This window comes from Musca vetustissima, unplaced genomic scaffold (assembly GCF_032173495.1).
Source record: "Musca vetustissima isolate MV318-11 ecotype Yass unplaced genomic scaffold, APGP_CSIRO_Mvet_v1 utg47068, whole genome shotgun sequence".
NCBI classification, from domain to species: Eukaryota; Metazoa; Arthropoda; class Insecta; order Diptera; family Muscidae; genus Musca; species Musca vetustissima.
In genome coordinates, this window is record NW_026875596.1 from 38,103 (window position 1) to 65,746 (window position 27,644).

General features: G+C 31.4%; 6 protein-coding genes across 6 annotated transcripts; 2 read left to right on the forward strand and 4 right to left on the reverse strand.

The window, feature by feature from the left end:
- Positions 1-241: 241 nt before the first annotated feature.
- LOC133338095 (NADH dehydrogenase [ubiquinone] 1 beta subcomplex subunit 5, mitochondrial-like) lies at positions 242-3,049 on the reverse strand. Its single transcript, XM_061546281.1, has 4 exons — positions 2,965-3,049; positions 2,611-2,834; positions 471-577; positions 242-410 (listed from the first exon to the last, which is right to left on the reverse strand). Exons 1-4 carry the CDS (start codon positions 3,047-3,049, stop codon positions 269-271), a joined length of 558 nt encoding a protein of 185 aa, XP_061402265.1. The 3' UTR covers positions 242-268.
- Positions 3,050-3,670: 621 nt separating this feature from the next.
- LOC133338100 (isochorismatase domain-containing protein 1-like) lies at positions 3,671-4,428 on the forward strand. The gene is made up of 3 exons (XM_061546286.1): positions 3,671-3,803; positions 3,880-4,089; positions 4,162-4,428. Exons 1-3 carry the CDS (start codon positions 3,681-3,683, stop codon positions 4,423-4,425), a joined length of 597 nt encoding a protein of 198 aa, XP_061402270.1. The 5' UTR covers positions 3,671-3,680; the 3' UTR covers positions 4,426-4,428.
- Positions 4,429-7,417: 2,989 nt separating this feature from the next.
- Positions 7,418-10,411, forward strand: LOC133338108 (protein KRI1 homolog). The gene is made up of 5 exons (XM_061546294.1): positions 7,418-7,538; positions 7,597-7,917; positions 7,978-9,188; positions 9,249-9,412; positions 9,478-10,411. The coding sequence occupies exons 1-5, from the start codon at positions 7,418-7,420 to the stop codon at positions 10,409-10,411; spliced, it is 2,751 nt and encodes a 916-aa protein (XP_061402278.1).
- A 2,734-nt stretch (positions 10,412-13,145) lies between these two features.
- Positions 13,146-13,924, reverse strand: LOC133338097 (NEDD4 family-interacting protein 2). The gene has a single exon (XM_061546283.1). It carries the CDS (start codon positions 13,922-13,924, stop codon positions 13,148-13,150), a length of 777 nt encoding a protein of 258 aa, XP_061402267.1. The 3' UTR covers positions 13,146-13,147.
- A 1,934-nt stretch (positions 13,925-15,858) lies between these two features.
- Positions 15,859-16,410, reverse strand: LOC133338109 (protein spitz). The gene has a single exon (XM_061546295.1). The coding sequence runs from the start codon at positions 16,408-16,410 to the stop codon at positions 15,871-15,873; it is 540 nt and encodes a 179-aa protein (XP_061402279.1). The 3' UTR covers positions 15,859-15,870.
- A 3,413-nt stretch (positions 16,411-19,823) lies between these two features.
- Positions 19,824-21,426, reverse strand: LOC133338110 (kinectin). Its single transcript, XM_061546296.1, has one exon. It carries the CDS (start codon positions 21,423-21,425, stop codon positions 19,824-19,826), a length of 1,602 nt encoding a protein of 533 aa, XP_061402280.1. The 5' UTR covers position 21,426.
- Between the last annotated feature and the right edge of the window lie 6,218 nt (positions 21,427-27,644).

Below are 27,644 nucleotides of genomic sequence, written 5' to 3' on the forward strand. Positions count from 1 at the left end.
AAGATAAGTTTATGTGATGAAGGCATACAAACATAATAAAGATTTAAAAATGAATATCGATTTCTTTCCCTTGTTATATTCATATTCTGATTAATTGAAAATAGTTTGTTTTACAAATCACTTTTCCAGTAGATATATTTTTTTTATTTTTCAAATAAAATATTTATCGCATTTTGTTATTTAACTAATTAAGATATCAACATTTATTCTGAATTGTTTTTGTTGTTGTTGTTCTTAACACAACATCAATCTAATGGCATTGGTAGCTTTAATTTTCACCACGAATTTCAGCCAATGCATCAGCAGATTCCTTGGAAATTCTGTGGTACTTAGCGATAGCTGGTCTGTAGTAATATGCTTGATAATCGTTACGTTCCGACATTTTAGCACGAATCTTCTCTTCCAATTCTCTGCAATAGGGAAAAAACAAATTTAATTTATATTCTATAGTCAGAAATGTAAGTATTTACCTGATTTTAGCCTTTTCATCTTCCTCATAGAGGTAATGTAAGGATTTTTCATATTCTTGTTGTGGATTGGTCAAGAAGTAACGAGAGATGAAACGGGAAATTGGATGCTGAAAGGAGATACGTGTAAAATTATAAAAAAATAATTTAAATTAATAATAAAAAAAACATTATTCCAAAAATATATTTAGGAAGCGTTATTTTGGCTTTGATCCATAATCAATATAATCAATTTTCTGCAATGACTAAACCCATTTATAGGTCCCGGTCCAATTAAGCTTGATATAATCTTTATAATATACATTGATTGGCATTTCAGCAAAATCTGTGCCTAAACCGTCAATAAAATCTGACATATATTTAAAAATAAAATCTTAAAATTCTTAGAAAACACTCAACTTACTTTTCTAAGTGAATTAAAATGGGTTATGTATAGGCAGTTCTATGTAAAAGTGGGTCAATTATGTATCCTATATACCCCAGAAAAAACTTTAAACGCTTTGGATCAAATTTGATACTCCAACCACTTCATTAATAAGTTTTCAGAATGTTAACACAGAAAGGTTGAACCGTGAAGCCTAACTAGGAGTCTATTCATATTCTCAATCAATTTCATCGGAGATTTTTAAATTTTCGTTCTTGTTGAGGTGTGTGCCAGAAACAGAAAGAGTTGACAGATAAGCTACAACTTTGGATACTTATTAGACTTGTTATAAACGATAGTAACAAATATTTTTCAATACTAGCAGAATACAAATCTGCCAATATCTATGATACGAGATCACAAGTACAAATATTATTTATACCTATCTAATATTTAATATTTCTGTAGATGGTAGGCCAGCCGACAGGCCTACACGGACCGAATCCTACATTCGGATTATAAAATCGGATTCCATCAGATTATAAAATATTTTTCCATAGTCTTTCCAACTACAAAGACAGGAGAGTTTTTAGAATTATTTACTTCAAGCCATCTCAAGCATGTTAATATGTTAATAAACACCTGTTTCCAAAAAACAATAACAAAACTATAACTGTTATACCTCAAATGTTAATGTCAGGGACCGTAACGGTTATAACTTATATCAAATCAGGTAAAAAATAACTGTTATTATGTGACCTAAATAAAAAAAATCCACTTTAATTAATTATTTTTTAACGGAAAAAATAAACGTTGATTTTTAACTGTTAAAAATGATTTTTATTTTTTCCGTCAAAAATAAAAGTCTTTTTGGGATTTTTATTTTTACCGTCAAAAATAATAGTCTTTTTGGGACTTTTATTTTTTCCGTCAAAAATAACAGTCTTTTTGGGACTTTTATTTTTTCCGTCGAAAATAAAAGTCTTTTTGGGACTTTTATTTTTTCCGTCAAAAATAAAAGTCTTTTTGTGATTTTTATTTTTTTCGTCAGAAAATAAAAGTCTTTTTACGTAAATAAACATATAGAGTTTGGTACCAGTTATATAACCTTTGACCTAATAGTCAGGGGAATGATTCTTTAATTTATATTCATGATTTGGTACACTAGACTATTTTTTAAAAATTTATAACAAATATTTTTTACCTTTGATCTTGATTACTTATGTGTACACTTATTGTAATAAGGACAGAGATTTATAAATTGTAATTTTATAACTGATTACAAGTTGTATAAACTTCTTTACATAAAAAGAGTTTTATTTCCTGACGGAAAAAATAAAAATCCCAAAAGGACTTTTATTTTCTGACGGAAAAAATAAAAATCCCAAAAAGACTTTTATTTTTGACGGAAAAAATAAAAGTCCCAAAAAGACTGTTATTTTTGACGGAAAAAATAAAAGTCCCAAAAAGACTTTTATTTTTGACGAAAAAATAAAAATCGCAAAAAGACTTTTATTTTTGACGGAAAAAATAAAAATCATTTTTAACAGTTAAAAATCAACGTTTATTTTTTCCGTTAAAAAATAATCCTTAACATGGGAACTGAGAGTGTTTTCTCAAGATCACTCAATATCCTCAATGGGCTCCTCAGTACGAATCTATTGGTATATCACACTATTAATGTCCCATGTCTCTAACATGAAGATTTTTTTGTTCGCATTTTAAAAAATAACTGTTATTTTCGGTCCCTGGTTAATGTCCTACTATTCTTGTACTTACTTTGTGATATTCCCAATGTTTTGGTTCATAGCCTTCGGGGATTTCTTGCAATTGAGCGGGACCAACGAAAATGTTGGTGTACAAGACAATACCCGTGATGGGCAAAACACCCAACATAACATAAAAGTGCAATAGATCCTTGAATTTGTTCCACTGGAAACGGGAAGGTTGGACAATCAGATGATGATGACCACCGCTCATTTGACGCAATTGCATTTGGACAGCTGAAACAATCACAATATTATTAGAAATGTTTTGATTTTCGTTTTCTCTTCCAATCAAAGTTGCGTAATGGTGCCGCTTGTCCATTTCCATTACAAACATTGATTACTGGAAATAACTGCCCCAACTTACCATTTTGTACCACTGGTGATTGCAAAACGCTGCGATATTTAGCGAATTGAGCCGCTGGACGCACAAAACTACTCCAACCGACCATTTTCTTTTTGGAATTTAATGCCCCGATTGAACGAAACGTGAATATGGAATAGTTTTTATTTGGCTAGGCGAACTACAACTGACAGCCAAATGACGTTTATGATGTCAAATGACTACATGGTCGATAATGCAGTTCAAATTGAATTAAATTCACAGAGGGGGGATTTTGTGTATATGTTTGCAATACTAATAAACGCAATAATAATACTTTTTCACCAAATGTTTACATAAATTTAATTACAATTTATTTTACGTTCATTATTATGAGAATAGTTCAAATTTTAACATACATATGTATATATTTCCTATGTTTATATTTGATCAGCTGTTTCATTTAGAGGTAATGCAGTGTCACTAATAATTAATAAGCAACAAAGTCAAATCATACGATATTTTTTATACTTGTTTAGTGTAAAATCAATCCAACATCTGCAAACATATATTTGGTAAATAATTATAATAATTATTAATTTTTAATACAAGTGCCAAGATTCCAGAAACATACGTACATATATATAAACAGTATTTCATATCTATATTCGCATTTATGCAATATTATTATTCAATTGATCATAAATTTATTTTTGTTTCCGAACAGCAGTAGCGTTATTTGGCTGTAATTGAAATACGCAATGGCATCACGGCTACGTCATATGAATCCGAAGAAAACTCTTTTCTTGTTGTGCGATATACAAGAAAAGTTTCGTCCTGGTATGCCATTATTTTCCAATGCCGTCATAAATGCTGCAAAATTGGTAAATTTCTGTATGACCTTGAATTGGCATAGTATATACACAAATTAACTAATTATTCTATTTATTTTTTTATTAGACAAAAGCCGGCAAAGAATTGAATATACCCTTAATATGTACCGAACACTACCCAGAACGTCTGGGCAAAATTGTTTCCGATATTGATGTAAATCATGCAAAAGCAATTATTCCCAAAACTCGTTTTAGTATGATTGTGCCGGAATTGGAGGCCAAAGTAAAGGAAATTTTTGGCGACAAGCCCGAGGATGTTGTACTCTATGGATTGGAGGTGAGTTTTTTTTAATATCCATATTTGTGAATACTTTTAAATTAATCTATCTTATTTCCCAATTCTACTTAGTCACACATTTGTGTTGAACAAACCGCCATTGATTTATTGGAAAAGAAAATCAATGTCTTCCTTGTTGCCGATTGCTTAATTTCTCGCCTTAATCAGGATCGCGATTTGGCCATAGATCGTTTACGCAATGCTGGTTGCATTGTAACAACAAGTGAAAGTGTCATTTTCGATTTGATGCGTGATAAAAATCATCCTAAATTTGATGTGGTTCGTAAATTTGTTAATACACCCTCAACTGATATGCAATTGGCCAAGGGTTCATAACTATAAAAATATGAAGAAAATAAGTCAAATGAAGGTCATATCAGTTTTTGTTTAGCTTCCGTATTATTATGGATTTTATAGTAAAAATGTTAATGTTAAAATGCCAAGCCTTATTACTATAATGACAACATGTTTTTATCAATATACAAATTATTCCATAAATTCTATTTGTAATGTATATACATATAAAAAGTAAAGCCAACGTTTATTATATTGCATTTGTGAATTTGCATTAAAATAAATACACAATAGTACAACAGAATTTTATTTGTTTCGTTATAATATAGATCTATATGATATAACATTAAACAGCTTTTGTCTTTTTGTAAAATATCTATTATCAATAGCCATTCATCTTTGGAATGCCATTATACTTTAATCAATGCAATTTATTTAAATGGACTTCTCTCTTGTCAAGACAATTCAACATACCATTTTTATACAATAGATCTCTTTAGAAGTTCAATAGGTAACCTTTATCTTTTGACAAAAAAAAAAAAAAAAAAATTAGGCTAGGAAAAGTTATATGTATTATTCCGTGGTTGTTTCACTCGGAGATCTATGGTCAATTGTGAATGCCGAAGATAGAGGTATAAAATTTAATATATGGTTTTATAAGGACAGATTTTTTTGCAAACCTATGGATTTTTGTCGGATCTTCCTCAAAAAGTTCATATATGTATTTGTAGTTGAAATGTCAATCATAATAAAGTTCAAGGTCTATGGCGTTGTAAATTGTTTTCCCGAAAAAAATTTATCCTCTAAGTAAATAAAATACCAAAAAACAGACACTTACACAAAAATAGTTGCGTGATACTTATATATATATGTATATATATATCAATCATATATCTGTAGTTGAAATGTCAATCATAATACCGATCAAGCTGTATGGCGTTGTAAATTGTTTTCCCGAAAGAATTTTATCCTCTAAGTAAATAAAATACCAAAAAACAGACACTTATACAAAAATAGGTGCGTATATATGTCGGCTTTATAACATCAATGCCCTATGTCGACATTTTCCTCCAAGATGTATTTTTCCTCTGAAAAGTTGAAATACCTTGACTTATATTCCCTGGAAAATGTGCTTAGATTTTTATTCTGATCATGAATATAATATATATTTCGACGAATATTTCGAGGTTTTTCAAAGGAAAAACTGTGGTTCCATTTATAAGTTTTGGCTCAAAGTAAACCTTGACCCCATTAATTTTTAATTTTTGACTTTTACCCACTAAAATCAAATCAACAGATAATAGAGTTGATCTTGTTTATTCAAGAAACAAATGTGGGATGACAATTGGCGTTGTTCAATTGTCCGTCAGACATGACATAAAGAGAAACCCGAAAACACCTATTTTGAGAAATGAAAAAAATATAAATATCAAATTCCAATAAAAATTTGAGTTGAAATCTATTTTTTTATTTTAAAATTCGTGGTAACATGTTTTTCTTTTGTTAGTCCCAATTTAGATTAGTCGAGTTTACTTGCGGCAAGTCTTTGCTGGAAGATTAGGCGAGTTTACTTGCGGCAAGTCTTTGTTTGCGGGAGAGAGGGGCAAGGGGAATAGAAATTGAAAAAATTGCTCGTACCGGTAATTTGCTGGCAATTCGTTTTGTGAATTTTGTTTGTAATGTCAGTAATTTGAAATACCAATCCAGAACATTGTAAAAAATATATTTTTGAAATCGAATTGCCTTGTATAGACGAATGAAGCAAGTTCAAAAGAGAACGATAAAAATTGCAGCAAGTAAACTCGCCTAATATATATCAGGACTAAGCAAGTTCAAAAGAGAACGATAACAATTGCCGCAAGTGAACTCTCCTAATCTAAATCAGGACTTAGTTAAAGCGATTATATTAATAATTTTTGTAACATTGTAGACTTTTTCCTGCTTTTGAACATTTTGTTGTGTCGCAAATCTCTTTGAAAATAAATCACATAATCCATCTTAATACTTACGTGGGATGGTATATGAATGTAAATATCAGTTGCCCATGCTTCAAAGACCACCACAGTCAGTGGTTTTAATATTGTTGGAATTTGCGTTTCTGAAAAATGTACCTGCTTCTAAGCAAATTTATATTGTTCGGTTTTGGATAATACTTCTAATAACGTTACCTAAAATTCAACGAGGCGTACAAAAATATTCAACATCCCCACTATGGCAAAACTTTTTGTACGGCCGTATTACCCAAATACGTCCAATCCATTTCTCGAACCAAACAAAATCGCGAAAAAAATTGGAAATTATAAAATTTGTTTAAATATTTCATATTCTCTTTGAAAAAAATTATATTGTCTATATTTTATTTCTATTTTCAACATAAAAAAAACACGTTCTGTCATAGTTGAATTTGTTCAACTTTTAAAATTCGTACGTTGACGTATTTCGGTACCATTCATATAAATACATTGGTATGTTCCCGTACGGCAAGAATTTACTACTTTTTACTCCGATAATGAATTTTCCTTTATGATATCGAAGAAAATAGTAAAATGGAGTAGGTTCTTGCAGTACGGGACAGACCACATGTGTTCTAGCCCTTAAGGGTCAATGCGTATTTACTGTCGACAGTATTATAACTACATATTTATTAAATTTATTTATTTATTTTTTTTTGTCAAAAATACGTATTTTACAATACTCTTTTGTAAAAATCTATCAATCGATTATTTGTAATTTTGTCCGATAATATCGATAGCCAAAACTATCAATCGATATTCAATTTTAAAAAAAGAATCGATACTATCAACCCTTTTTAGTTCCATCCCACCTCATTCGTAACTTTCCGTCTTCTTTTTTGACTTCTTCTTTACCGGGCATTTTGTCTTATCCCATCCCATTCGTAGCAGGTGGAACGTTTTTCAATATTTCTGCTGTTGTTGTATTGGAACACGGGAACACGTGCAGATACCAAAACAAAATTGAAATATTTTTTTATTTTAATTTGGAGCACTTAAAATACATCTATTAAAAAAATAAAATGAGTAAAAAATTATTTGATGATAGCGATGACAATGCGGAGGATCATTTTCAATTGAATACAAATGAAGGATATGCCAAAACCTACAATCAGTTAAGGAAAAAGGAACTGATGCAAAAATGTAAGCAACAACAATATTCCAAAATTGGAGCACTAGTTTTTTATTTATTATTTTATAGTTAAAGACAAAGGACTAAATGAATCCCTCACGGAATCATCAAGTGATTCAGATTCCTCGGAGGAGGATGAAGTTTTGGATCCCACATTCGATCAGGAATTTTTAAGTACATTAGCCTCGTTGAAGAGTAAAGATCCAAAAATTTACAATAAGGATGTAAAATTCTTCGAAAAGGTCAATAAACAAGTTGAGGTAGACAGTTCAGAGGATGACGATGATGATGGCGGCAAAAACAAAGGCAAAGGAAAGAAAGGCAAACCTGTCACTCTTAAGGATTATGAAAGAAAAATTATTTTGGAAAAGGGTGGAAAATTCGTTGATGGTATGTGGAATCTATAGACTAAATCTAACCCAAGATTTTAACATATTTTTAAATGTTCAGATTCTGATGAAGAAGAGGGTGAAAACAGAAATCAAGAACGTGCAGCTTCCCCAACTTTAGTGGAGGAAGAACGCCGTCTTAGGGAGGAATTCAAAAAAGTAATGAATTCCGATGATTCCGGTGATGAGGAATTTGGTGGCATCTTCAAAAAACGTGAGAAAACTAAAGCTGAAGAGGAAAAGGAAGAAGAGGACTACCTGAAATGGCTAGCCGGTAAAAAAGAAACCATAGAGACTGAGGCACAAGAAAAACTAAAACCTCTTAAAACATATTGGAACAGTGACAACTTGCCGTCAAGTGAAAAATTTCTTCGTGATTACATTTTGAATAAGGGCTATACAGAAGCCAGTAATTATTCAGAAATTCCAACATATGAGGAGATTGTCGGTGATAATGCTCCACTTTCGGAGGATGAAGAGGAACTGGAAAAACAAGCTGAATTTGAACACAAGTTTAATTTCCGCTATGAAGATCCTGATCAGGAGTTTATCAAAAGATATCCACGTACTGTAGAGTCCTCAGTTCGAAGAACAGATGATAAACGTAAGCAAAAACGACAGGAAATTAAAGAACGGAAACAGCAAGAGAAACAAGAAAAAATGAAGGAAATAGAAATGATAAAGGAAATGAAACGCAAAGAAATCCAAGAGAAAATTGAAAAACTGAAAAAAGTTACAGGAAATGATGAGCTTGGCTTTAAGGACGATGATTTAGATGATGAATTTGATCCAGAAGCCCATGATCGTCGTATGCGTGAACTATTCAATGATGATTACTATCAAGTCGATGAGGGTGAAGAAAAACCCGAATGTCCCTCAGATATAGAGGAACTGAAACTTGAAGACTGGGATAATTACGATCCCCAACAAGATTGGGATGGTGGTGATGAGGAGGGAGATTATGAGCCTCATTGCGAGGATGATGATTTCAATATGGACTGTGATTATGATCCCGCCAAGGCCAAAGAACAATTACAAAAGGAGTTAATTGAAAACACAAAGACACGCAAAGGAAGGAAAGGTCGTCGTGATCGTTTTATGGCCATGATAAAAGCAGAGAAGCCGGTATTCGATCCAGAAGATGAGAAAACCTATGAAGAATATATTGATGAGTATTATAAATTGGACTGTGAAGATATTATTGGAGATCTGCCATGTCGATTCAAATATGTTGAAACAACACCAAATGACTTTGGTTTAACCATAGAGGAGGTAAGTCAATATAATGCGTTCATTTTTAATGCAGCTGTTTAAAATATCATTCAATTGCAGATTCTTTTGGCCAAAAACAAGGAACTTAACCAGTGGGCTAGTTTGAAGAAGGCTATACAAATACGACCCGAACAAGTGGAGAAAAAAGAGCAAAGATTATATAAACTTAAAGCTAAAAATGAAGAGCTTAAGAGAAAAATTTTCAAAAGCTTGTATGGAGAAGGGTAAGCATCCATAAAAATAAAATATGAATGAAAATAAATGACAAATGTGGTAAATGTATTTCCAGATCTGATAATGAGGAAGAGGAGGAAGTGAAAAATGATTCAGGATCTAATTTGACAAAGACAAATCCTGGAGATAACAATGCAACTGATACTAAAACGAGTAATGAGACTGCTGAATCAAAAAAGAATAAAAAGAAGAGGAAACGTAAAGCTCAAAATGCTGCAATTGCATCAAATATTGCTCCGTCAACAGGGGAAGATGTTGATAATAGTACAATAGCTAAAAGTAATCCGGCCAATGAAGAGGAGCCTCTTGAGAAAAAGCCTAAAACGGAAGAGGTAACCATAACAGAAGAATCTGTAATAAAATCCGCAGGTGACAATCAGGCCGCTAAAAAGAAAAGGAATAAAAAGAAGAAAAAATCACATAATGGTCCAGTGACTGAAACGAAAGGCAATGCTGAAGAGAACACACAAACAGATAATCAACAGAATAACACACCAAAAGAACAACAAAATATGTCTGAGGACAAGAAACAAAACAGTACACCGAAACAATTCGTAACACCGGCTAAGAATAATAAACAAAATAATACAACTGCCAATAAAAATCTACAACATAAGAAGGCCAATAATCCATTTTCCAATCAAAATAATACGCAAAATTTCCCTAAAAATAAAATCGTACCATCAAAGGGAGGCAATTCATTTAATGGCAATCAATACAATGCAATAAATGAAACGTTGCCACCATTGGGTCACAAGGGCCAAAAGAAATCGAAACCGTTCAATGGATCATTTAAACCAAAGTTTGGTAACAACAACAGCAACAACAATAAGAAACCATTTAAGGCCAAGTCAAATGGTGCTAACAGTTCAAATGACAAATCTCAAAATATTAGCGATGAACGGCTGAAGGCTTATGGAATTAATCCTAAAAAATTCCACAAGAAACAGAAATATGGAGGCGCCAATAAACAACAAAAACAAAACTAAATTGTTAATTAGTTTTGTATTATATGTTTTGTAAATGTATGTAGTATAGTTGTTATTTTTAGTATTTTTATTTTTTTTAATTTACAGGAAATGTAAATAAAATATATTTTTTAATTGAACAAACAATTTTTATATTTTTTATTATGTCCGATTTTATAATACAAAAAAAAAAAAAAAAAAAACACTATCTCGCCTTGTTCTCATTAAAGAGGAAGAAGCAAAAATGCGAGATGTAGTTTCGAATGCTGAGAAATTGTTGGTCAATGATTTAAAAAAATGATTTTCTTGAAAGAGATCTTCAAATGTCGGAGAAGGACGTTGCCGAAATTTGAAACTATATAGAATAGAAAGATATACACATATCTCCGCGACAGAGACAATTGACTCTTATTGAAGCTATAAATGCAATAATAAATATTCTGCAGTATCTTCGGCATTAAGTGTCGCAAGGCTCAACACCCCCGGAAGTGGGAATGATAAAGCTTTAAGACATGCTCGTATACCTCAGAATCTTCCAAGTAATAAAATAATCATAACTGAACCATGGCATGGCTACACTCATAACAATCTATATAAAACTCACTGGTAATTTTATTTCTTTTTATTTTTTATATAAACAAATACATATACATAGGCCTTATAAAACAAAAGAGAAAAAATTATTACATGTATTTTAAAATTGATATCGAAATTTTTCATAATTTGTGTTAGCTATTTGGCGTATTTGAATAATAAAACTTAAATACGAATTTTTTGTTTGGAAAGTGCACGAACAAAATTATTGCATAAACGTAGCAGAACAGAAAATAACGTGTGTAAAATGTATTATATAATTGTTTTTAAGTACGTTTTCAAATAGAAAGCTTTACTTTCGTATTACTAATTAGCAAATAAAAAATAAACAACATTATTAACATTATGTAATATTTGGACTATAATAATTCATCAAAAATCTTGCCTTTGTGTTTTTTGTTTATTTTTTCAAATTTATATAAATCGACTAATGTCCCCAAAAAAAGAGGATTTCTTTTTTGGTATTTACAGACTTAAATTTAGTTATACATATATATATATATATGTTTTTAATAGACTAATAACTAAAAAAACAGTGTTCAATAAGCAAATGGAATCTTTTTTGTATAAACAATAGCTAGTAAGTCATAAGCAAATGTCCTATAAAGGATACAATGAAAACATTAATAATTTGCAAATTTATCTGATGTCTATAAGTGTTTAGTGGATAACTTCATTGGCACTAAAGACTTCATTCCAAAATTAAAAAAAAAACAAATTTAGAAACAGTAAACACTGAAAGTGGAAAGTTTTTTTATCGAGGACGAAAGAGAAAGCTTTCTGTTTTCACATTTTTTTCTAGTCAAAGATTCAGATTCTCTCTAGAGATAGAAGGGTATTTTACAAATGGAACATCTTCTGAAGACCATCTGAATACCAAATCTGTACAGAATTTTTGTCTTTTCATTTTCCTTCTATCATGAATAAAAAGTCTAAAAGGAAAATCAAGAACACTCAAACTTGTGTTTTCCTTTAGAAAAAAATCACTGATAAAACTGATGGGCGTTGACAAAAAAAAATTTTTCCGAAGAAATTGTAATGAAAACTTGTAAAATCAATCCAATTCGCAAGAATGGAAAATATTTCTTGAGGATCCAATTCCTTTCCGATATTCATGATTGGGCTGATAATTAATCGTTACATTGTAATTTGAACGAAGCTTCTGATTACAGAATGCATTTTATATAAGTAAACCCATTAAATGGCAGATTAACTGCGAAGACCTTTTATCTTATCAAGGTGGGCAAAATGGTAATGTTCTTTGATTGACCGACGTCTTTGTACACATCTTCAACATATATGATAAAATATCATGAATGCATAGACTTGCAGTCCTTTTTAGAACTTCTATGGACCTACAGGACAATATTCACAGGCTAATGTCCGCTTAAATGGTCCTTTTGGAGGATTTTTTAAAAATCCCTGTTATTGCAAGAATACTTCCAACGCTATTAAAATTTATGAAAAACCTTCTATAGATATTTCCTAGAATATTACTGGACATCCATTAAAAGGACGGCTACAAAATTCATTTCATTCTGTAGGTATTCTGTAGACAGTATAACTTTTCTATAGACGGATAACATTCTACAAAAAAAGTTATAACCACAGGTAATTGTAGTTATTACCACTGATCTTCCAGAGGATCATCTATAGATAACAGACTTCAATTTAATTCTTTTTAACTATAGATATATACCATCTTCCCATTAAAGAAAAATATATATATGTTGTGCAATTTATTTCAAATATTTTATACAGATATAGTGAACAAACTTATCGCTGTTTGTCAAAAAAAAAAAAATAATTGTTATGATAATTTATCTGTTCGCTCAACGAACATTACAGCTAAAATAATTTGCCATTAGCAATCCGAAGAGAGAAAATATTGCCAATGGTGCCAATTGATGACTTTTCACATTGCTCGCTTATTGAACAATATACAAAACAAAAACGAAATAAAGAGAAATCAATTCATTCTTCATCTTTTTGTATATCCTAATTATCCCTTCTTTTTTAATAATTTTTTTTATTTATATATTTAAAAAATATGCTTAACTATTCTAATCATAATTAATAGTTTTGTATTTTTGTTTTGTGTGTTTTTCATAACTTCTCCGAATTATTTTGGGTTATATTTTCGTTTCAACTTTCTTATTTTGTCTAGTAAAAGAACAATAGACGTTCCTGGGCCGAGGTCGACAACAGACGCCAAGTACGTTTAATACTAACATATTGTAGCATAGCCCGGACACAAATCAAAAACCCAAAAGCCATTATCAACCACCACAGCCAGGAGTTTTCATGCGATGCCAAATCCGTCGAGTGCTTAACAATTAGTGTCCATTTAGCCAATGATAGACCGAACCCAGATAGAGCACCATAACGCGCCGCAATTGTATGACAGAAACAGGTCAACATCAAAAAACCAATCCAGTTGAATAGAAATGCCACCATAAAAGCAGTGATGAACATTATATCGGTACCCAATAGGTTGTTGTCTGTGTTATTTGTTAAATTTTCCGCCTCCGATGCATCGATGGCAATAAATGTTAGACCACTGCCAGAACCACCTCCGCTGGTGGTATTTGTGTCGCGTAAATTTGCCAATAGTGGATTGGGTGGTGGTGCCAATGGTGGCGGTGGTTGCAAGGTATGTGTTGTCAAAAATCCAGGAGGTAATTCACCATTCAACGACTTTTCCATTTGTACCTCTTCATAGGTTGGTAATTTGCCATGATGTATGGGTATTTCGGCTGGTATGCTTGTTTGCTGTTGTTGTTGTAGATTCTGTTGGTTAAGAGTCAATTGTTGTTGCTGTTGTTGTAGATTGACATGACTATTTGTCAGTTCATATGGTGGTGGAGCACTAAAATCTGCTTTTGGCGGACCCAAGTCAGATTCATTGGGTGGTGGTGGTCCTTGATTGTTATCGGACATGGCTGTTGAAATTATTGCCTCTCTTGTATATTTATTTTATATCTGAAATGAAAGAAATGATTAAAATTATTTTTTATAATCTATTTACAAAGTATTAACTGTTCTTTTTGGAAAATCTTTTAAGGGCGGAACAACAATTCCAAAATGTTGTCAAAAATCTGGATAAGATTTTTTAACATTATGTCGTGTGTCATTTTGTTAGATTTTAAGATGGTCCAAAACTCCAAAAAAACACTCATGGTTGACCGCCCTATCGAAGTGTCTGAAATTGTTATAAATTCCGCCGAGAAATGAGTATTCATTACAAACTCACATCCTGTGTACGGGAATATGCAAAATTTATACACTTCGAAGCCTGACCAAAAATATCTGTTAAAGTCTGATCAAAAAAGGACACCTTACTTATTTATTGTCTTCATTAAAGTAATCCCACTCATATGTTATATACAATCATATACAAAATAATTAATTTTGTTTCGTTCAAAAGAAAATGCATCCCATAAGTTTTTTTCAAATATAAATAAAAAATTAAACTTAAATGAAATCGAACAGAATACAAATTAATTCTCTTTTTATTATTATTTGCATTAATTCGTTGCATAGTTTTCTTTGAGACAGGCACATACACAATTAAAATTGTTAGTGTTATTTAAGCTATATATATATTTATATATTGTAATGTTAATAACTTATTTTATAGGCAATATTTTCGAAATGTATGTTATACATATAAAGATAAATAAATTAAAATAAACATTTCGTTATTCGGGAAAACAAAATAAAATCGGCAAGTCTAATTCATTTACAAATTAGAAATTGTTTTAATACTATGGGTTGATAAGGTTTTTTTTATCTTTATAACAAGAAGAATAATAGCTGCTCCGGTAGTTAAAAAGACGGTGTAAATAGAATACTTTTTTTGTAGTGGAAATGGTTTGAAGGGCATTGATACAAATGTTGAGAATATGTAGAACGTTATATACCATATTAATTTCTTAAATATTTATTTTTTGATTTTGCTTTAATGTAAATTTATTAAAAATAGTAATAGTGACACAAACAAAAATCGCCAAAAAAGATCCAAAACAGAAAATAAAAACTAAATCATAAACTAAATATATATAATAAATATATTGTCGGTAGAATATAGCTGCGCAATAACGTGTTTTTATTTTATTTTTAATTTAAAAGAAAATATAGTGAAAAGTCTAAGATTTTATGTACGTTGGCATTGAATTAAAACGGGTTACATATTTGATTGCAAAAATTATAAAATTATATTTGTAGATTTCTAATAAATAATATATAGACTTCTAATATATATATATATATATATATATACGTTGTCAATGGATAGAAAACAGTTTACGGATCTTCTTTCGATAGAATATAATTTGCAATAGAAGTCCATAGGTCCTCAATATATAAATTATGTCATTTCAAAGAAAACAATTTTTATTTCTACAAAAAATAATATTATAAGTATAAGTATTTTCCCTTTAAAATACTTATCAGCAATCGAAACACTTCTTAGGAATTGTGGAATTTCACTTTTTAGGATTGAGGAATATTTTCTATAGAAAAAACTCCTCATGAGTTTGGCAACCCGTTTTAAAACTATACCTTAAACGTATAGTAATAATAGTCAACAATTTTTTTTATTTAAATAAATTGCAAAAAGGAATTATTTTGAATATTTCCTTTAGTCGTTCGTGTGTTAGGAAAAGTTGAAAGTTTTATATGAAAGGATAAAGTATGTCAAAAAAAAGTCTGTCTTGCTTACGATAACTACACAATTTCACACAATTTTAATACTAGATAGGACAATTTTTTTCTATTTAAAATATTTATAGAAAAAAATAGTTTTGTATCTGAAAATTGGTGTAGCATCTTCTAAAAAAATATTGAAATCTAAAATTAATAACTAAAATAAGAAAAAAGAAACGTTAACGTTTAAATGCCGACGACATTGGTAAAACTGCATAATGATGTGGTCCGAATGGTCGCATTTCCGGAATTTTTGTTATACCATCAACTTCATCCATTGCCGCATTGTCGTGAGCCATATTTAGACTTTCGTTCAGTTTCATTTTTTGTTCCTTCTCACGGCGTATGTAGAGTGAAAAACACAATACTAGCATAAATATCAATGCCAGGGTGGCTCCACTTGCTATGCTAGCTGTCTCCAACATGGCACGTTGTCTAGTCGGTAAATAGCTGCCATCGATTTCCTTGTACTCACAACGTGGTCCCACAAACCCATTTGCACATTCACAATTGTACAAGACCTCATTGTGGATTTCAACCTTAAAGCAGGTGGCTTCATTCAGACAATACCAGGCAGCATATGGTGGTGGACAATTCAAGATGGGAAATGTTACATTCGGCCGTTGTGTCGTTGTTGAGATTGTTATGGGTGCTGGTGTTGTAGGTCTGGGCTTTGGTGTACTACTGCGACTTGTACATGCCAAACTCAAGGAAGTCATAACCGACACGATCATCAAGCAAACAGAACATCGAAATTTTAAATCCATTTTGGCAAATAAAATTGTATTTTTTATTTTCTTTTCTTCGTCCAATATCAAAAATAATCCAACATTTTATTCCAGATGTTTTCGTTTGGTTTGTGTGCGCGTGTTTTTTACGTTTTATGGAATAAACACCCGATGCTGAAAATTAACATAAAAATTACAAAAATTAATCAAATGAAAAAGGAAATGAAAAACAAAATATAATTTGGTTATAATAAAATTAAACTTTATTAGAACTAAATCAATAGCAGAATAATAAGGAAACAAAATATTTAATTAATTTATGCAGGCATTTTTGTGTTATAAAGCAGCTGTTATTTTCTTTTATTCCCCCATAATAATCCCTGGCAGTTGAGCAGCAGTTTTTTTAGTTTGCTTTTTTTAATAAAAGTTGCATTTGCGTTTCTATGCCATATGCGAGCGACGCGACCTATTAAAAGAGAGAGTAACGTAGGCATTCATTAATAATCAATTGAAACAGAACAAGAAAAAAGAAAACTATAGACAAACAAGTAACAATTTTCGTATTTACCTTTTAGTGTGTCATGGATTCACTCCTCAAAAAAGTGTGTATTTAAACACACAATTTTCCTCAATTACTCGTTTTTGTTTTTGATTAACACTTTGAAACAACATCGATGTTATACGCGCCCGAAATGAATGCTTATAAATATAATTTTGTACTGCTATTCAATATTAAACAAGAGATAGCATTCAGTAGCTTGAATCTGAACGAATATTAATTTTGAATTTTCAATTTCTTTATTTTTCATGAATGGAAACCTAGCCACAAGGCCATGATCGGTTCCAAAACCACTATACATCTACTACTCCAATTTTAATTTTAATGCCAGTTTTTATAGTATCAACTCAGGGACGTACGAAGCATAAACAGGGATAACAAAATAATTACAGTTCAATAGAAAAGTTCACTGATATTCTATCAAGTTTTTTTAAGAACAATTTTATACTCTCCAACATAGGATGGAGTGTATATTAAATTTGTTATTCCGTATGTATACACCTCGAAATATTCACTGGAGACCCTATAAAGTACATATATATACTTGTTCACAATAAAAGTCTATGTCCATCTATGAATCTCCGTCTGTGGTCGCAATATTTGAGATAGACCTTTGAAATTTTACACATACTCTGGTGGCCAAAACTAAAGCAACTAAAATTGCAGGGATAATAAATGCCGCATTACTTTTTCAAAAATAAAGATTTCATGTTGGTTTTTTCAGTTTTAATTCAGATACTTTATTCACGTTTTTAAAAAACAAAAGCATTTATGCAAATCCCAATTTAGATTAGGTTTATATTTTTGAAACCGAATTGCCTTGTATAGACGCATGAAGCAAGTTCAAAAGAGAATGATAAGAATTGCCGCAAATAAACTCGCCTAATCTAAATCAAGACTAAATTGTCTCATTTTTTGCTTGGACAAAACTAAAGCAACTCTTCAGTACAAACATATGTGCTCCGAAATTTTAGTTATTTTTACTGTTATAATTACTATGTGTTGGTTTTTTCCGCCTATTTATCATAGAAAATTATTTTGGAGAAAGTAAGTTGGCTTTATTCAACCATTATCAGTGGTGACAGTTCAACCCGGAGAGATGCCGCGAAAAACACTAAAAAATCTGGGTTTTATAATGGCCAACACAAATATCTAAATCAAGACTAAATTGTCTCATTTTTTGCTTGGACAAAACTAAAGCAACTCTTCAGTACAAACAGATGTGCTCCGAAATTTTAGTTATGTTTACTGTTATAATTACTATGTGTTGGTTTTTTCCGCCTATTTATCATAGAAAATTATTTTGGAGAAAGTAAGTTGGCTTTATTCAACCATTATCAGTGGTGACAGTTCAACCCGGAGAGATGCCGCGAAAAACACTAAAAAATCTGGGTTTTATAATGGCCAACACAAATATCAGATCTTCACTTATGAAAAAATCTTTGGAGTATCAGAGATAGCAAAATCAAAACAAATTCAGAAACAGACAAACATAACCTCTTTCCAAAGGTTTAGGATGCGAGGAATAGTCTATCCAAGGATCACATTAAGCGTTTTATGGATTAAATTCCTCGTAGGTATGCTGCCATAAACAAAAACGATGTCGATTACTAGGTAAATTTACTTATTTAAAAGAAAAAAGAAAAAGTTGCGTTAGTTTTGATCAAGCAAACATTGTGTCAATTTAGTTTTCCATAGAATATTTATTATTTCAAAATAAATGTTGTGTTTATGTTTTTTTGAATAAATAAATTACCTATTTATTTCTGAAAAAAAAAACTCACTATAATTTATTTTTAAAAGTTTCGGTTTCAGTTTTGGCCATCAATTATTATTCCTAGTATGTTTGGTATTGAAAATGTGATCGGTCCCCGTTTTGTTATAGTCCCTCCCAAATATTCGATATTATTGTCAGGTTTGGCTGCAATTTGGTACTTTGGGATCTAATCGTCCAACTAAAAAAATTAGGGCCTATAAATAATAATAAATTCATAATAAAGCAAAAAATTGTGATCAAAGTCATAAACCGTTTAGCAAACTGGGAGCACCTACAAATCGATAACTTAAAATTTGATATTTAAAAACTTTTTCTAGTAGTACACAAATATAACTATTGTAACTGTCATTAAGATGTCTTCAAACCAAAACAATGTTGAATTTTGGTTATGACTCTAAGTCATAACCGATAATGTACCAAACAAAGGGAATTTAGCCTTTGCAAACGAAAATGTATTCATAAAAAATTGAGTCGCACATTATTTCTAATAAAGACAAAAACAAAGTTTGTAATCTCTTTGGATGTAGATAACAAAAAGTGATACGGCCACAGATATTTTATTCAAATTATTTTACCTAGGTATGTGTTTAAACAGGGGCAACAAGGGCGGTATGAAATATGATGAACAGTGCTTCCATGCTAAGATTACCCAAAGTGGTGTAAAGTGTTACATAGGCATTGATCCTTTCTTTACTGATTTCAAAATACAAAAGGTGACTATAAATTGTTATCAATAACGTAAACACACATTTAATAGCAACAGCAAAATATTTCTTGTTGAAATGCAAAAATTCAATATCGCAACACAACAAATCATATTACAAATAAAAACAAATCTATAAGTAGGTAAAAAAAACATTCTAACCATTTGGCATTGCAAATTCCAACACAAACATACACACACCACCTGACTCTTGTATGAATAATCGATACTAGACAAGTTGGAAAGTTAAATTTTATATATTTTGTACCGCACATTGTTTACCTTTATTTATTTATTTTTTTTTTTTGTATTTTCAACACATTACTCATCTACAAATAAATATGTATAACAACTTGAGTTTATATTCAATATGGCCTACGATCAAATAATAATTTTGCTGTTTGAACACTGTTTAGGGTTGTTGCATTATTGCCACCATAAAGCGCAACACCTGTATCCGGTGTCACCGATGACCGAACTAAATCTCGAAGACTTTTCGATAGCTTTGCTGTTCTCTTTAGCGATTCATTGTGTTTTTGTTTTGTCTCAACGAAATGTTGTGATCGGCATCGTTTACGAGATATTTCTTCTTTTAGCTGTTCTCGTTTGAGTTTTTCACTTAGCTGTATTTCACGCCAATGTTCTTCGTGTTGTAACTGTTCTATGTAGTTGTCGTAACGCAATCGTTTCAGATAGTTCTCCAATATTTCATTGCGTATGTGATCGGCACGTTTAAGACGTTCTGTCAGCCGATGACATATTTCACTTTTCTTCAACATTTCATCGAGATTCAATTCCTCCTGATTGATGCTTACATGTTCGGCTTTGCGCAGCTCCTCACAACGTTTCTGATTGACAGAGAGTTCCTTTTCGATGCGTAGCGTTTGTAAGCGTTTCTTGGCACGATCATCTTTCTGCTGGAGGCTTTCTCGGAGTCGTTGCAGTTCGCATAAATCCCGTTGGGCGATTTCATTAAGACGAGCCTTTGTTTGCAGATAGTCTTGGAATTGTTTGTCGCGCACAGCTTTTTTGTATTCCTCCATTTGTTCGCATTTGAGCAGTTCACGTTCGTAACGTTCATTCTCCCAGTATTTCCTGGCTAACCATGCATTTTCTTTGGAAACCGCCTGTTCATTGCGTTTGGTGGCCATTCGATTTAAAATTCGTTTATCGTGTGCTGGTACTTGTTGGTAGGCCTCTCTAACACTGGGTACCAAGCACAAATTGGCCATAGATTCGGAAAGCCTTATTGGAGCAAAAGTATTGTAGGTGGAGGTGTTGGTGCTATCAAAATGATGTGAAGACATTAGTTGCTGCTGCTGTTGTTTTGTGGATGTGGCTAGTGTTTTGGAAGATTTTATATGTTTATTTTTGGCTGGCTGTGGTTTTGTAACTCCTTTAACATTTAATTTGGACAAGTTTCTATCGTCCAGCGATGTTAATAGATTTTGTAGAATCTCACAATCTCTTGTATAATAATGTTCAGAACACTGGCTTTGGCTACGTGCACAAACACTTTTAGAACGTTTCTTTGATTTGTGTTTTTTACGCAAATTTTTCTCTTTACAATGTCCTTGTTTGGTTGTTGGCTGCAGAGATTCGTTGTGGGTTCCTTTTGTTGGCGGCAGTGTTGTTAGACTATGAGGCTGCTCAATTTTATTGTATTTATCTGCTGGTGGTGGTGGCGATGGTGTTACGGAAGCATTGTCCTTTTTCTTCTTAATGCTATTTTTATCATCTTCCGAATTAGACAGGTGTTTGTCTTCTTTTTCTTCCGTGCGAAGGATTTGTGTATACTTGTCATTTACTTCCTCATCTCCTAACTCACTGCGATGACTACTGTAACAATCACAATGACATATATCACAGCAACTATCTATCAGTGGTAAATTATCCAATACTTCCAGCAATTGCAAGTGTTCCTCTATACGAGATTCGCTTAGCGAATAACGTCTTTTTGTAGTCATATTGTAGAGTTATTTTTCGTCCTGTTCCTTTTCTCTGTATAACAAACTCAATGGAATTCCTTTGATTTCGTCATTAATAAGTTCGTAATTTTTTAGAATCCCTTTATTGCAGTTCCTTTTCTGACTCCCCTTTGCTATTTAGGTTAATTGTTGAAATTTTAAAATGACTCGAATGTATGGCTTTCCTGCTGCCATTACTCTTTGTCCTTTTGAAAGGTTATAAAAATGAATCGTCTGAATTCTTTCACTGCCCTATTCTATACATATTCTACTTTTAGTTCTTTCATATTGATTTCATTACATTTGGTTGTTGCTATGGCAATGATTTGCCCCATGTGTCTTAAACCCATAACACATTCACAAATGTCACTTTTAGGCCGGCCATTGTTAAAAGGCAATTAGAACATTGTTGTGTTTAAGGCACCAGAAATTGGCATTTATTCTTATTATTATTATTCATTTTTAATACTAAACAACATGTGGCCAGTTTATGGCGTTAAATCAACGACTAACATTATATTCACAAATTAAATGGATAATTATTGTTTTTATTAGTTATATTAAGTAGGAAAATTCGCCAACATCCGCCTTTGACAATCTACGAAATGAACGTGACTAAATGCTCATTAGATTATCTTCATACAAATGCCATCTACTAGGGTACTTATATTGTGAGAAGTACACAAGACATACAAACACAACACATACATCAACTAAGGAGAGATGAGAGCAATTAAAATATTAGCATCGATTTTCACATGTAATATTGATTTTACATTCAGTTACAAATTATATTTGTTATACTTTTTTCGATTAAATATATATGTTGAGGGAAAAGAAATCCATTAGGCCGGTCGTCGAAAATGTCGATCAAATCGAGAAATGATCAAAGTTGACCGGCATGTTAGCATTCGTAACATCGCCCAGGATCTACAAATCGACCATTAAACTGTTTTAAACAATTTACACATAGCTGGATTCTGAAAGAAGGTCGATGCTTGGTTGTCACACCAATTAACAGAAACAAATAGGATGGATCGAATTTCCATATGCGAAGCCTTGACCAAACGGAATGAGATAGACCAATTTCTTATACGGATGGTGACAGAAGATGAGAAATGGATCACATACGATATCCCTGTGCTAAAACGATCGTGGTGAGAGAGCGGCGAAATGGCGGTCAAACTAGGACTACCGGCCACGATGGTTCTGCTATACATTGCTTCCATATGACCAAACGCTAAATTTTGATCTCTACCGTCAACAACAGGACCATTTGAAGATAGTAATTGACAGAAACGGCTAGAATTGGCCAACAGGAGAGCGTTGTCCTCGTGGGACACATCTATAGTGACTCGCCAGAAACTTCGGGAGTTTGGTTGGGAAGTTTTAATGCATCCGCCATACAGTCCGGACAAAATTTCTATAGTGATAAAAAATTTGTATCTAGGGAGGAATGTTAAAATCGACTACTAGAGTTTTTTTTTGCAAATATAGAAAAGAACATCTATGAGAAAGGCATTATGAAGTTACCTTTAAAATGGCAACAAATCATACAACAAAACGATGCATATTTGACATAAATCGGGCATTCCAAAGCATGTTGAATAAAGTCCTATAGTTCATATAAAAAAATGGATTTATTTTTCCCCAACCTAATATAAAATTTTTGGAACATGATGTGCCGACTATTGGCATGGAGCACTATTTTACCTAATTGTCAATTGACATAAATTAATTCAACAAATTTTTATTGTATCGGGGAATAAACAAAAAATGCACTCGCGATGATGAAACGTTTTAAATGCGAAAAACCTTAAAGTGCCGACTACTGCTACACTTACCCTATTATTGTTTTTTCAATAGGGTAAGTGCACCAATAGTCGGCACTTTAAGAATTTTCGCTTTTTAAACGTTTCACCATTCCAAGTGCATCTTTTCCACGGCATTGTATTTAGGTTCATCTGTTTCGAAATTTTGTTTACTCCCCGATGGAATACAAATTTGTTTAATTAACTTGTATTAAAGTAGATTAAATTAATAATTATGTAAAATAGTGCCTATGTGCCAATAGTCGGCACATTTTTCTAATTGTCGGCATGTTATGTTCCAATAGTCGGCATGTCACATTTTAGTTAAACAAAACTTATATATTTAATTGATTTTTCTGCTATTTTCAAAAATAAATTATTACTTTGGGACGTTTCCATCAGTGTTGTATTGAAAAAGTTATATAAAATAATATTATTTATTAAAATATTACAATTTTAAAACATGGTGCCGACATTGGGAACCTGTTATCCAATTCTCGGCATGGCTAAATAAGGCATTTCAGAGGTTAAAAGTATTTGAGAATAAAATCGTGTCTTCTATTATAGAAAACACTCAAAACTAGTTTTTTATAAGATAATCGTTATTTAGAGGACTTATTTAACATTTTTTCCCATTTTGAGCCGACTAAAGAAAACCTTAAAATTTTTTGTTCCTAAGGTCGGCATCGATAAAAATATTATTATTAAAAATATTTTTTAATGATTTTAAATTCTAAAGTATTCTCCTCTATGTTCTTTACAATTATGAAGAAGATCCTTGTGAAAAAATATAATTTTAATATAGTTACAAGTCTTTTGAAATCGTCATGCACACTGCTTTTTTCTTAAGAAACATGAATTATCGCTAGTGTTGACAAACCTCATTGACAAAATGCCAATTTTTGACTGAATAAATGAAATTAGCTCGATTAAATTTTATACAGAGGTAGATTGCAGTGTCATTGAAGATTATTCAAGGTATTTTTCATATATAGTTATAGGATTTTTTAAGTTATTTGAAGTTATATAAAACAGATGCCGACTATTGGTACATGCCGGAATTAGGTGCGTTTACCCTATGTTTCTTTCGCGTAGAACGATTTTCAACCTGTCCATAGTAGAATGTCTTAATTTTCACGACGAAAACTGACAATATAGGACAATACTTCCTGAGTGTTACCCTTAAGTAATTTGGTCAACATTTAGTAAAAAAATTACCAAATGTTTGACTAAACAAACACACCTATTTATATAATGGTAAAATTATCTAACAATACATAATATTTGGGAAACATAGATTTTATTTTACCTTAAGTTTAATTATGTTAAAAATTGTATTATCACGGATTGGATCAATAACCATAAATAGTGAATTGTTTTCCCAGTGCATGTCAGGTTAAGACATAATTTAAAATTATTTATAAAAAAAATAATTAATGAATTACTAAAAATCTAGTTATTTTTAACTTCTAATTAGAAAATGAATCAAATAGAATATTCTTGTTTATATACTTGTTGTATGATCATAAAGATTATCTTCTCCCCATGGGGTAAGTTTACGATATCGTTTGATTTTTTGGGAAACTTGGCAACTCCTTTAAATTGCTATTTCACATTATTGTGACATACTGAAATAGTTTACAAATAATATTAAACGAGGACATATAAATTAACTATCCTCCATAAGAAGACACTACGTATTGACTCAGGAGGAAAAAAGTTAATTGTTGCATCCTCAAGTGTAATAAAAAGAAAAACAAACAAAATAATTAGCACAACGATACCAAAATAAAAAAAAATACATACATACTGTATGTGCGGATGATGACCATCGCACACCACACACACACACACTCACAAGTCATTAATGTAAACACACATATGTACACATATTCAATTGGTCATATTTTTATCATTATTCCGATAATAATAATCATAGAATTCAAAGACAAATATATCATTGGGTTTTAATAAAAATAATTATCACAATATGTATAGAAAAATAACTATTTGACGTTCATAATTATTATTTTCTCTCTTTGTATTCACCTTTTTCTTTAACACGACGACTACGACGACGGTGACTTTCTGACGTTGTTCTGTGTGTATAGATTTTATTTTTTTATTTCACAATCAAAAACGAATAAAATATACTGCAACGTACGTAAACTTCACCGTAATTTCAACTTCTGTTGTGCTCTTTTGTTATTGTTTGTTTATGAATGTAATTATTTGTATATTTTCTCGATAAATATATATAAATTATATTTTTTTTCGGCCGAAAACAGAAACAACAGCAACGAACGAAAAGAAAATGTCGTACGCGTTAACGCGAAATGAACGACGTGAACAAACGCTTTACGCGATGATTGTGCATTGTGGAATGCTGCAAACATGCATGCATGCGCTAAATGGACTTTTGTATTTTGCTGTCAGCGACAATCAAAGTAATCAGCCGCATCACCACAGCTGCTGGTACTCTTTACTGTCATAATTGTATACCCTCCACCATAATTTTGTTGTTTAAGTATTCAATGTTCGGTCCAGCCAAATATAATGCTTTTGTCAATTGTTTTCTAATGACAATAAAAGTACTTTTTTAAAATATTTTCTTAATACAGTTGTGTAATTGTGGCAGGTCCTAAATATTGTCTCTAATAGTACGTTTACATTTAACCGGATTTCGTTTCAATTGTCAATTCCTTTGCATATATGTCAAATAAATCCTCATAAAGTAGGTTAACGCGGTAAAAAGTTGTAATGTATATGCCGTTTAAATGCGTTTTTAACCTCTTCTATGAGGATTGTATATGTGAAATATATGAAATGATATTGACAATTATGATCGAAAGATTTAGCTTTAGCTATGTAGTGTGTAATTTTATATATAAATAAATGTAGATTTATTTTTTGGTGTATAATAGTACGTTTACATTTAATCGGATTTCGTTAACCCAGTGGGTTTCAATTGTCATTTCCTTTAACCCGGTAAAAAGTTCTAATGTACAAAGAGTTTAATAGTACGTTTACATTTAACCGGATTTCGTTAACCCAGTGGGTTTCAATTGTCAATTCCTTTGCATATACGTCAAATAAATCCTCATAAAGTAGGTTAACCCGGTAAAAAGTTGTAATGTATATGCCGTTTAAATGCGTTTTTAACCTCTTCTATGTGAAATATATGAAATGATATTGACAATTACGATCGAAAGATTTAGCTTTAGCTATGTAGTGTGTAATTATATATATAAATAAATGTATATTTATTTTTTGGTGTATAAAATTAAATACTATATTAATATTATACAAAATATGATATTCTCTCATGGACAAGTAAAAATGTTTTTTACGCAGACAATATGATGTTTGAATAAAAATTGGCCGTAAACAAAATTGTGTGAAAACGTAATTGGGGTATTTTAATCCAAAATTGTCGATAACGATTGCTTCTGACACGACCTGTTTATTGGATCATGCAATATGCGTTCCTAAGGGGACCTCCCCCATTCTCTATATCAGATTTAGAAAGAGTACATGTGTGGCTCTCCTATGAACTAGGATTATTGACTTCGCTCAAAAATTAAATTCGCTTATTTTTTACCACAAACTGAGTTAAAAAATAAGAAAGTTCTTCAACGATTGGCTTTATCATATTTCAAACGATAGCGATACACTCCCAAAGAAACGTATCAAAATTTGGAACCGATTGGATTATTAGTTTTTGAGTTATCGTTATCAAGAAAAATGCGTTTACAGTTTGAAAATCACTCTTGCCGTCACTTGATGCTGACACAATAAATCGGCTATATCTTCAAGATTTCTTGAAATTTTGTAGGGACATTCTTGAATTAGTGTAGATTCGAATTAAATCAAAAAACTAAATGAAATTTTTGACAGCAAGAAAGGGGGGTCCTCTTAAAGGGAATAATTGGTGAAATCTGCGAACTGATTCGAGTCCGAGTAGTTTTTTGCAACATTAAAGATGAAGACATCAGGGCGATATCCCTTAATTTGTATGCCAGTAATTTGTGATGTAAAATAATTATGGCTTATTATTTCAGATATACTGAGGATGCTGTTTCATCAAGGCGAGCATTTCTATTAATAAGTATTTTTTTTTTTTTTTGCTACAAACATGTTTGAACACAATAGGTTTGTTTGATATCCCAATAATTTGTAGCTATTTGTACAAATTATTACTAATGTTGATGATAACTTAAAAGTATAGTAACTTAAAAGTATAGTAAATGGAGTAAGTTGAGAGAAAAATGTTGGCAGTTGTGTACTGAGTATTGAAAAATTCTTACTGGTAAAATTTACTCAACGGCATTTACATTATAACTTTTTACCAGGTTAACCTACTCTATGAGGATTTATTTGACATGTATACAATGGCATTGACAATTGA